Here is a 12,306-nt window from a genome sequence, read left to right on the forward strand (position 1 = left end):
TTAGAGTATTTATGAAAGATTATTTTTTTTTTTTTTGGTCTATATAACTTGTTATTAAAAGAACTGGATGTATAGAAACAGTTTCACATGTGCCCTTTTGTTTCTATAAAGTGTTCATTGAAGCTGTAGAGGGTTTGGGGGAAGTACTAATATGTCAGATCTCAGCTGAGTTCTCACCAAGTTTTCATGGCTCTATAATGGAAACTTTCCTGACAATGTCACACCATCTCCCTCAGTAACTTACCTTGGAGATGAGGTATCTTTGTGTCTAGGATACTTAGAGGTGGCCCATTCACCAATAAGATGACAAGTTATGGTAAAACAATGCCAAAGGCAAAGAAACAGCATTAGAAATTTATTCAGAATATAAGAACATTTGTAAAATAAGTATTATAAATGCCTCTGTATAAATAAATGCAATTTTTACAATTCTATATCAAATAAACACAAAATAGCTATTTTACAGCTGCTAGGAAACTGAAAAGTAGCAACATTTAAAGCTAATTCAGTATGGTGAAAAATTTATAAAGTTAAAATGTATGGTGCAGTATTAAAGGAGGAGAAAATCCTAATAAAACCAGTAGAACAATACTGACATGAATGCAAACTTAGTCACATGTGCTTTGCAATAGCTAACAGTACATTCAAGCTGGTGAAGATTTATACATATAATTAGAAAAAAAAGTAATTTTTTTTTTCTGAACACACTGTGAAATACAAAGTTTCATGCACTCTGATGACTTAAAAAATCAAAAAGTCATGAGTGGACTTAGGTTTTGTTGGCAAGAACCACCTATATTTCTTGTTTTTCCAATGTATTATTTCTGCAACAAATGTTAGAAGAGTTTAGTTGCTGTGACTCAGGGCGCATCGCACACTCTTATATCTCATGTGCTGGTATTTCAGAGTTGCATGAACAGAGTTGTTAAGTTTTTTGGCTTTTATTCTCAGGGTTGGTGCCATTGTAATGGCTACACTGGAACTATAGCTAATTATTAATATTGAAGAGTTTTCACACTAGCACTAAACCTTTTACCACTTCTCTACTGATCTTTTCCAGCATGCCAACAATTCAGTCAGTGGCTGCTTGCTTGGGCAAACTAAACTGGTGGTCTGGCAAACTCGCTGCTGTTGAGGCTGTGTGATATCAGTGTTTCTTTTTCATCTACAAAACCTCTGGGAAGAAAATGGCTTACATTTACTGATGATTTATAGTTAATTCTAAAGCACTTTCAGAGCACAGGTGGCAGGAAAGATGCATAGTAAATGCAGTGAAATGACATCAGCAAGTCTTGAGGCCTGAAAAGCACTGAGGACAATTGCAGTTTTTTATGCCTCTAAACCCAAGTGCCTGTTCAGCCCTGAGAGGACAGGACTGAGAGGGGACCTCATCAATGTCTGTCAGTGTCTGCAGGGACGGGTCAGAGGATGAACCAGGCTCTGCTTGGGGCACCTAGCAAGGGGACAAGAGGCAACAGGCAGAAACTGACTGTCAATATGAGGAACAAATTCTTTCCTGAGCAGGTTACTGAGCACTGGAACAGGATGACCAGAGAGCTTGTGGAGTCTCCCTCAGTGGAGATGTTCCAGAACCATCTGGATGCAATGCTGAGTAACCTGCTCCAGGAAACCCGGCTTGAGCAGGGAGGTTGGACCAGATGACCCCACCAGTGGTCCCTTCCAACCATTCTGTGTTGCTGTGGTTTTATGCTTTCTTAATTTGTACCTATAATTTAAAGACATTTAAATTCAAGTGGTACTAAGAAATTTTTTTAGGGAATAAATTCTTTACTGTGAAGGTGGTGAGGCACTGGAACAGGCTGCCCAGAGAAGCTGCGGATGCTCCATCTGTGGAAGTGTTCAAGGCCAGGTTGAATGGGACTTGAAGCAACCTGGTGTAGAGGGACATGTCCCTGCCCACAGCAGGGGAGTTGGAACAAGATGATCTTTTAAGTCCCTTCCAAATCATTGTGTGATTCTGTTATTCTAAATAGGAAAAAAAAAAAAGAGCCTAAGAGGCAATCCAGTGCAGTAGTTGTTTCTAGTCCTCTTCATTGAAGGGTATTTCACATGGACATTTTGAGATTACCTCAAATCAGATGGGTGTTTCAGATGCCAGAAGACAAAAGTGTAACTGCATTTTTACCACAGTACATAGTGGATATTTTCCTTTGTGTTTCTTGTGAAACAAGTGTGCTCAGCTACAGCTGAAGCTTATGGCAAAACCCCACATTCCTGTTGGTGAGAAACTTAGCCAAAAAAGGGAAATGCCACAGAAAGCTGCCAAGCAACACCATAAAGGCAGCAGAAATCAATGTGCCTCTTCCCTCAACAGACTGGTTTGCAAAAATTTCCATTCACATTGTAAATTAAGTGCAATTAGTTTGTGAAAGAGGACTGATCAAAACCAATTCCAGGATGTTACTAACTAAAAATTTTGAAATCAGCATTGTTTTAACTTGCTGTTGCAATCAGTCATGCTGGCTTTGTAGATGAAGTATCAGGCTCTAGGGAAGTAGGAATGACTAAGGAAAGAAGACAACAGCAGCTACAGTAGAAAGAGATGAACACCAACTGCTACAGTTTCAGATGCAACCAAGGTGTAACAATAATGCCATACTCTGAACACAAATTCCCATATTTTGGCTGCCTGGCCTAACTCAACAGTAGACAAAAACACTTAAAGTCGTCTAAAAATATTTCCTTAGTACTAGAAATGGGAGGAATAAGTGAGAGAAGTTATCATAATTCTAAATACACTGGTAAAACTGGAGGTGCAACTCACTCAACATGTGAAGCAAAAAGGATGAATGACTCCTGAAATCAGATTCCCTAGGAAATAAGCCTGAAAAAAGCAAAGCAGAGGTGTAACATAGTAGCAGGCTAGCACAGTGCATTGACTCTAGTTTGCCATGTTAAAACACACATGGAAGCTCTTTTACGTACTCTGTCAAAAAGAAGAATCATCTGAACGTAACAGGTGCTATGGTAGACTCCTGTATTTTGACCTCAACAGAAATCAACCTTATCCCCATGATTTGCTTAATGTTCATTAATATAATAGGGCAACATTTGCCATTCAGTCAGTTTGATAATACAGCAATATGATGTGACTTAAACGAAAGAAGAAAATGTTAGCAGTAACAAAAACTAACCTAAGAAGCTATAAGAAGACTTTACCATTCACATTCTCTTTGTGACAGGATATCCATACATCTACACATTTATAGTTTTGTGCCTACGTATTCAATATTAAACAGGTACGTTCCTAATAAGTACCTTTTTGGGTCAAAAAAAAGTATTAAAAAAAGACATTCTACCTCTTGATCACAGTAAGCTGTAATAAGTACTATACATGTGACAAAAATGGCCCAGCTTCTTAGAGAAAACCTTGGCTATAATGTGTTAGCAAGAAAAACCAACTCTTCTACAAAGTAGTTGCAAACACCATATAATATAAATACCAGAAGGTCTCCTATCATTTCTTACCCACCCTTGGCTCAGACGTGGTGTGGTGAAACTCACAGCCTTTAGCCCTCTTACAAACTGTAAGAAACACACCATCATCATGGTTCTCAGAGATGCAACTCTGAGAGTTTCTTGGGTTTTTTCCAAATCAACAGGAATTTTCCCACCTGATCTGCACTGTGAGCAGCAGTATTGCAAATAGGGTGCAAAAAAGCAAGGCAGCCTGTCATCTCCCCTCTCTGCAGCTGCCCATTTGGTTGGTTTAACCACAACAGCAAGTCTTTCTTGAGGGTACAATATGGACTTGTGTGCAGAGGGAGCTCAGGGACTGGGAAAACTCTCAAATGATCTCCAAATGACTGAAATGAAAACCCCTTAAAATTAATTATTTTGCTATGTGACACTGTCACCCATGGGACGTATATAAAAAGGAAGAGAAGCTGTATGAATATAGACATAACGACACGGACAATGTACATAATTATAGCATGATAATTCAGGCACTGCCATTTTACATTATGAAACAGTTCTTAAGGTTAACATTTTTATTATCCCCATGACACCTCTCTGGGATCCCAGAGAAGGTGCTTTAAGTGTGTCAGCATTGACAGTCAGAGCTTTTAGCGTTTGAAGCTCCCTAAAAGTTAGCCTCGCAAAGAAAGAAAGTTGTAATGGCACTAAGCATCCTTTAAAGAGATGCATTTAAAGTGAAGTTTCATTGGTGTGTGGTCTGGAGTTCTCTTCTTCCAGTAAAGCTATTCTTTGTTTGAGCATCCTCACTTGTGTTTCATGTCTCTCCACCATGGCCATCATTTGTGATTCCAGTTTCTTCAGCTTATTTTGATGCTTTTTCTTTGCTTTTTCATAAGCTGCTACCAAGTTGCTGTTAAAAACACAAGGCAATACAAGGTAATTCAGAAAGGCTTGTTCGTAGCAAGTGTTACAAAAAATCCACCCCAAAGCCCTACCTTCAGAAAACTCCAAAGTGTGGGTACTGATAATCTTCCTGAAATTAACCAGTGCTTTAAAATGGATTAGATCCAAATCCTATTGATCCAAATCCAGATCAATACTAATGTCTGCGTCTTTTCTGGGGAAGCCCACACCTCTACCAGGAAACTGGTAAAGAAAATATGTTTAAACATGGTTCAAAGAGTCAGAGGTTCCTGATGATGACCTTGCAGAGCACTGTTTGTGAGTCAGGATACCACAACATTAAACATGTAATGATTTATAAGAACATTGCATGGCCAGAATCTTTTTAGAAAATCCAGGACTGATTTTGCATTTTCCATTTTAAAAAATCACATTTACATTCAGAGGATGGTATCTTGTGGTAATTTACCAGCTGCTGGGTAGGTTCTGTGCCTCCACCTTGACTGAGTAGGAAAGCTTGAGGTGGATGTTGCTTTTCACTACAAAGGCTTTCAGGTATAATTTAAGAAAAACTACATTGTGAGTGATAGTTCCTTGCAGGAAGGCAGCTGCAGTCCACTGTATTCCTAGTTCATCCAAACACAGGGCCAGTAAAATGCCCTGAGTAAGCAATACAGTTTAACTGTGATTATCCAAGAAAGTTTATTAATGAAGAGGCTGGAGCCAAAGGAAAAAGAGAAGTTTAAAACAAAGTAACAGATTTATAAATCTGAGTTTTGTTTGTTTCTGTAAGTGCATTTACTAGTAACTCAGTTAAGATTAACTATTTCCCTCCCTCTGTTCTTAACTGTGTAGTTGTCAGTGGCCTACATGGGAGGTTTAATACCTCCCACATCTCTAACTAGAGCCTTAAAGACTCAATGTGTGTGAATTCAAGGATCCATAAACTTCTCATTAAGGTAAGGGGAATATTACAGTGCATTGCCAGAACACAGAAAAAAAAAATCAATGGCAGGTCCATCTGCTGGTAGATCCTTTACCTGTTTGCCCTTTTAAGGTCATTAACAAATTCTGCTGACTGCTGATGTCTGATCTCACTGCTCTTCGTGAGCCTCTCCAAAGCACTCACTAACTCCTGCACTCTAGCCTTCAGTTTCTTCTCCCTGGACCAGGAAAAGAGGAGGTAGAAAACTATGTTCAAAACAGAAATAACAATTCAGCTTGCAAAGTGCATGAACAGTTGTCCTGTGCTGGGTTGACAGGTTGAAAATATTCCCCTTATTACTACTTGGATAATACAGGAGGTAGTTCTTACATTAAAATTCTCCAAAGATTGATATTTATAACATTTCCCATTGTAAACTATATGATCAGAGATACAGCAGACAAAAAAGCAAACAAACTTCTCTTGTAGATTGTAGTCTTGTATGCATTAAATCACACTAAGAAATAAGCACAAACATACATAAATAAAAGTTTAAGAATACCTAGAACATGCCTACTGTGTCCTGAATGAGATAGCACAGAAAACCACCAAAGGTTCTTAAACATTGTGACAAATTTTAATTAAAAATACCAGTCCAGCATTGCTATTAAAAATATTTTACTAAACAAATTTCTCTTTACACAGAGAACCACAGAATGGTTTGGGTTGGAAGGGACCTCTAAAAGTCATCTAGCCTGACATCTAGCAGGGACATTGTCAAGTAGATCAGGTTGATCAGGTTGCTCAGAGCCTCATCTGACCTGCCCTTGAATGTTTCCAGGGATGGGGCACCTACCAGCTCTCTGGGCAACCTGTGCCAGTGTTTCATCAGCCTCTGAGCAATTCCACTGATTTTAGTTACTACCTCAAATTTACTCAAGTCATTTATACTTGAGTATAAATTTAAGTCTGTATTACGGTAACTGACTAGCTTTTTATGGAGCCAGTAAGTCAAGTCCATGTGGCACCGTGAGAAAAAGTTAAGAACAGGAGATGGGAACACAGACAGAAAAGGGCAAGTACAAGAAATACAGAAGAAAGAGCATTTTTTTCTGTGAAGGACTCTTTCAACAAGCCAGAGTAGTGAGGCTTAAAATGCTGATATAGTGACTAACACTTACTTGCTAACTATGAACCAAAAGTTAATTACATGAAGTGTGCCAAAATGGAAGCAAGGTACCTTGTAGTATTTTTACATTACAAGTATCTCTATGAGGAAAAGAAAAAGTGACCGAGACAGAAATTCTGAGCAGAAGCAAGCATTACAGCTTGGGGATTAAGCTGGTTTTAAAAAGTATTTCCTAGCACAAGTAAGCATGTGGCATGAGGCAGGTGCTTCTCCCTGGGGAGCTCCCTGCTCAGAGCTGAAGGCTGCCCAGCCCACGCCTACACTGACAGGGGACTGTTACTGTGCTGGTGTGGAGACCCAGGAGCTTTTCCCGTGACCCATCCTCACAGCAGATAGCCCAGAGAAGAAAACCATCAGATTTGGGAGAAAAAAAAAAAAAAGCTTTTAAGACTGACATGGAGCCGGGCTCAACTGGGAAACAGTTTTTATAGTATCAGATTTTATAGTATCAAATCTTACACTTGGGAACTTTATGTGTTTGTATGTAGACATTTGTCTGTGCTTTGCTGCCCAGAACCACTTTGCAGTGACTGGCCTCTCCCTCTTGTTTTTGCTGCAGTGCTAAGTGAGTATGCTGTGTTTCATCTGAATAACAAGATGACACAAGCCCACCGGGAACGAACACCCTAAAAGCTTCCACAGCTCTGAACAGACCACACGGATGGTCCTTGAATCCCAGCTCAGCAGGGAGTTCCGAGAGTGGCCTGACTGGGGCAGCCTTTTATCGTCAGAGACAAGGAGACCGCCTGGCTTCAGCAGCTACAGAAGGGCTTTCACAAAGTCAGACGGGGAAATATTCCAAGTCAGCAGTTTATCCCAAGAGACTCAGACGCTGGTTTACCGGCAAAATTGAAAAGGACATAAGAGGGGCCTTGTTGATGAAAAATCATCAGTATTCTTTGTGCGTCCTTTCATTGAAGGAATATGCTCTGTGTTTTCAAATAATATAATCTTTTTCCCTACCAGTTAAAAGCTCACTGCCATCCACCCCAAATATAAATTTCATTTTTTATATCCTATCTTAGCAGCCAGAAAGACTCAGCACAGTCTACGGTCAAAGTCTGTGTTCTGCAAAGAAACAGGAAAAAAAAATCCATTTTTACTTGCAACAGAATATAAACAAGAAACCATCAGACTTGGCAGAGGCCAGACCTAATGTGTTTGTGGCATGGAACTACTGATACGAAGAACAGAGTAGGGTAAATTTGGTTCTTGCCTGCTCCAGAGGTCACCACAGCCAGAGGCTCTGGGAAGGCTCAGTAACACCATGCTCAGCACAGCGACCTGGCATGAACAGCCAGTCCAACAAAATAAACATGCACAGCATTTGGGTGGGCAGAGAAATCTAAAAATCACATGAGGCTGATTTAACATTATGTGCACGAAAAGGTATGGCTGTGAAAACACTGCACACTTTGGAAAAAACCCTGCAGAACCACAGTTCACTGCAGCTAAAGTCCTTAATACACCTGTTGTAACAAAAGCTGCGTGGAAAAGAAACACAGTAGAAAGACTTTGAGGAGCCTGTCATGCATGGTAAAGTCATGCACATGGCTTGCTACGGTGACTGTTATCTGACAAAACAATTATATCACCTTTTGTCTGTTTTGCACTCACACCTTTCAGCCAGTCCTGTTCAGTCCAAACCCAGCTAAACATCAAGCTGTATTTCTTTACTTTTGGTCTGTAACATCCTTAATCTTGCTGCTTGTCAAAGACACAGAGCCAGCACCATGGGCCTCCACAAGCTACTTAACTTTCAGATGCTAGATCTGAACCATCTAGCTAAATAGGTAACAGCTGGTAATACTTCAAATCTATAGATGACCCAAACTTATATTTACACTAAAACACATGTATTCCTTTGGCTTTGAAGTCAGTGAAACCAGCACTAGCTAGTAGCGACTCAATCTTAATCTCATGGAAAACAACTAGTATTTTGATTGCACATGCTGAAATAACCCAAAAATCTTCAAAAACCCCAACCCATAGGGATCTACATTTACACCTTCTGTTCCTGATTTTAAAAATGCCTATCTAAATATCTTTACTTCAAGAGACATTTCATAGAACAAGTAACACCTGAGGAGACAGACACAGCAGCAACAGTAAAGACACAGTAAATATCTTAGTTTAAGTCTTGGAAATGGAGATGCACACACACCTGGTTAATGACTATTACATGTAAAAAGTATGTAAGGTTTTCCCCATAGTGCTGCACCTTCTCTTTTAGTAGCAGATAACAGACCTCAGAGCTGTACCATACTGGTTGACCAGCAAATTCTCTGCCCCTTCCTAAAAATTCCATGCCTCACAATGCTAACTCCTCCCACTTCCCTCCACTTCTATCACTAATTACCTCAGTCTGGTCAGGAAGAATTGTCCTTATTTCTCTTCAAAACTGATTGCTTGGTTAGGCAGTGAACTGGAGTGATAATGAATCCTGAGCTGCTATTTGTATTCCTTTAATACAGTAGAGGGTTAGCTGTCTTGACGGAATTTCTAGCACCACTTCACTGTCCTCATTGCTCTTTTAAATCAGCAGGATATGAAAAATTAGCCACTACAGGCTTATTATGGCAGAATATTTTAAAACAATAGTCACAGTCATATGCAGTACTTTTCCACAATGAGATGTCAAAGCTGCAAACCAGAGAAGGAACTGCATTTGAAGTGACAACCATATGAACATTCTACAACAGGGATCATCGTATGGCTGTGGCACAGATTTCTGCTGCCAGTCTTCCAGAGTCCAGAATCCAAAATCACATGGAAACTTACACACCAAATTTGCACTGCAATTGCACCCCAGGGCTGTAGTATGGACCTCTGTGGATCCCAAGAAAGCATTTGTATGTGTATTTTGATGGGAAGAGGGAATGACAAGCAAGTATTTTTTTCTGAGAAAACAGTTTCTGTGAGCCCCAAACTCACAAGTCTATCAGACTGCAGAGGTCAGCACAGCTTTTGCTCCTGACAGCTCCTCCTCCGAGTGGCTACTGCAGCTGGAGCTGCAAAAAATACAGCCATGACATCTTGTGTGCACAGAGGAAATACACAAGTATTCCCAGAAGAGGGAACAAGCCTATGATCTGAGGGCATGGCTCACTTCCAAGCACAAGGGCTCTCTGCTGCAGGGCACTTGAGAAGTCAGCTAGGGAAATCCCTGACTGCTCCCTTTCCAGGGAAAAGCTCAGAATAAGTGTATTCAGAGGCTTACAGCCTATGCCAACATCCGCTAAAACAGTATTTTCAATGAAGCACCTAATATGCTGGTAATAAAGACTTTTGTTTTGTATTTTCACAATCAAAACACTCAGCAGGCAGTTGCTAAGTGGTTTTCAAGCGCTTTTTGTTTCAGACTTACAGGATGGCTGAATAGGAAGGGGATAACTGGTGTTCACTGGTTTCAAGGCTACCAATGCAGAGGGTGGGGAATTGTGCCAGAGCCATAAAGGAAACTATGTAACATCGGGCACATTTCTGCAGTTTCTGTCAATTTGGCCTCCACTCAGTGACACCATGTTTGGCACACTGTGTTTGGCACATAGTAATGTAAGCAAGGTCATGAACACCTTATATTTTCTCTTCTGTCTGGGCATTTCCAGACATGTTCAGGTTTCACATGCTAGAAGTCTTCCCAGATTTTCCTGCCCTTACTTATTTTATTGAAAATTCCCCAGTGCTGCAAACAGGAAGCTGCTCTTCTCTGGCATGCAAAAAGTTGATTTTTCTGCCCCTGGCTTGGAGTGTACCCAGCTAACTCCCCTTCTTGTGAAAGCACCAGCTACCACCCCCCTGCCCTGGGGTCAGGAGCACCAGAGCTCCTGCCAAATCTGAAGTAAAAGAGGAACAATGAGCTCTCTCCAAATCAAGAGGTGAGAAAGTTTCCCACAGCCAGGCAGAGGGCCATCCCTGGGGCTATCCTTTTACTGATGAGGGTGCACTGCCTGCCACAAGCAGATCTCTTCAAATCCTGGCTCAGCAGTCGGAGGGGCACCATTGGCCTCAGCTCAGCACCTGCCCCTGAGCTCTGCAGACACAAATCCCTGAGGCAGCAGCACCAGCAGCAGCTGGGCAGCCAGTCCAAGGGGACAGAGGCCAGAGGTTTCCTAGCCAAGAGTATCCACGCAGATGGGGTAGCCCCTAGGCACCTGGGGCTTGGGGAAGGGAGGTAGGAGAGGCACCTCCTGCGTGGTGGTCCCAAGCTGTCTTCATGGTCCCTGCTTGGAAGGGCAGGCACACACCTTCAATCCCACACTTCACTCCTACCCCCTTTCCTCATACCCTCCTGTTGTGAGCCTGGCATGATCCCTCACTAACTTTTCCAGTTGAACAGGGTGACACATGACTGTTTTTTCTAGGCATTTGACTCCATTCCTCTCAGGAGATAACAGCTGGACATTTAAAAGGAATGCAGATAAATTCTCTTTTCATCAGCAGTTTAAACTAACATTCTTCATCAGGCTGGCATGCAGAATCCCCAAGCTAATTCAAATGCATTCTTGCCTCACTGGTCTGAGTTGGCCTGCTAAGGAAAACAACTAATATATAATAACTTTACTAAAGAGGCAACAAAGCAACGCCTCACAAATGCCAAGAAGGTATTAAAATTATCCTCTTCAAATGCCATGTCTTCCTGGCTCATCTCCTCAGGATTCACTAGGATTGAGAACACCTGTGCTGGCTGCTACCTGTGCAAAGGGAGCCTCTTCTGATCACAGAGAAGATGAAGGGTGCTTTAAGAAAACACTTTGCTGCTGGTGTAAAATATTGTACTAGTTTTTTTGTGGGGTTTTTTTTGCTAACTGTCAGATGCTTAGAGCAGATCTCAAAAACCAGACAGTACCACGGGCATGTGTTACACCACCTGCAGTGGGGAGACAGGCCAGGTGTGGTCCTGGAAACCACAGACTGGCAGCAGAAAGGGAGAACAGCCCTGGAAGGAGACAGCAGCATGCCTGCCACACTCACTGTTCAAGCCTCCCACCCAGCTTTGCCAGCCCAGCCTGGGAGCTCTCCAGACCTGGAGCTATTTGGAGCTCCCTGTGATGATTATATCCAAGTGCACAGCAGCTCAGCAGTTCAGATAACCACACAGTGGTAAGGAGAACTACTTATTCCATGTCAAAAGTAGAGAAAAAGAAAAATTATGGCTGGCTGTGATGCATGTAAGAAAACAGCTACTTGAGGTGCTTCTGAGGAAGCACCTTATATCACCATGAGTCACTTCTCTTCTTGTGAGAAGGTTTCTCTCAGTGGCACTCTCCAGAGGGATTTCCAGACACAGGTCATAACTTCTGAACTCCTCAGGCAGCCAAGGGAAACCACAGCAGAATACAACACAGGCACAAAAAGGATATCTCTGAAACTTGCAATGGCTGCAATCCATGCCAGTGTCTGGCTTTCATATGTCTCAGAGTTGCTTATCTCTTCATTTAATGGATGTGATAATTAAAGGACAGAAATAAGCAAATGTAACTGACAAAAAAAACCGAGGATGCATCAGTAGCTGCACAACAACAACCCCTGCCTCCCTCTCCCCTCTTTTATCCACCATGTTTGTCCTGTACTTTGGTTAAGAAAAGGAGGATTTTACGAATCAGTAAAAGTCTTAAGAGTAATTTTAAATCTGGATCATTACAATATGATGTGTTTTAGGTATTTCTGCTTCCATTTCTGAGACATAGCCTGACTGATGGTCAAGATAGGCCTGAATTTCAACTATGCTTCCACAGACTTCTGGATCCTGCTATCATGAAACTAAGGTTGGCCCTTGAAAACACACCAAGCTGAGATGCCATCACATGAAGTTTGTGGAAGTTTAAAATAAAGGAAGGTGGCTTGA

The 12,306-nt window shown here is 41.4% G+C and overlaps 1 protein-coding gene across 4 annotated transcripts in view; it reads right to left on the reverse strand.

The window, feature by feature from the left end:
* Positions 1-330: 330 nt before the first annotated feature.
* The window catches only part of MCC (MCC regulator of WNT signaling pathway), a 189,837-nt gene continuing 177,861 nt past the window's right edge, over positions 331-12,306 (reverse strand). For 2 of the 4 annotated variants that reach the window (XM_008921437.3, XM_018072902.2), the window contains exons 16-17: positions 5,385-5,507; positions 334-4,351 (exon numbers count right to left, since the gene is read on the reverse strand). In XM_008921437.3, coding sequence (XP_008919685.1) covers positions 4,171-4,351; positions 5,385-5,507 — 304 coding nt within the window. In that variant the 3' untranslated portion in view covers positions 334-4,170. Of the gene's footprint in view, positions 4,352-5,384; positions 5,508-12,306 lie in introns of all 4 variants that reach the window. The other 2 variants (XM_018072900.2, XM_018072901.2) reach the window with 2 other exon arrangements.

The sequence above is a fragment of the Manacus vitellinus genome, unplaced genomic scaffold (assembly GCF_001715985.3).
Source record: "Manacus vitellinus isolate BGI_N305 unplaced genomic scaffold, ASM171598v3 scaffold_23_pilon, whole genome shotgun sequence".
NCBI lineage: Eukaryota > Metazoa > Chordata > Aves > Passeriformes > Pipridae > Manacus > Manacus vitellinus.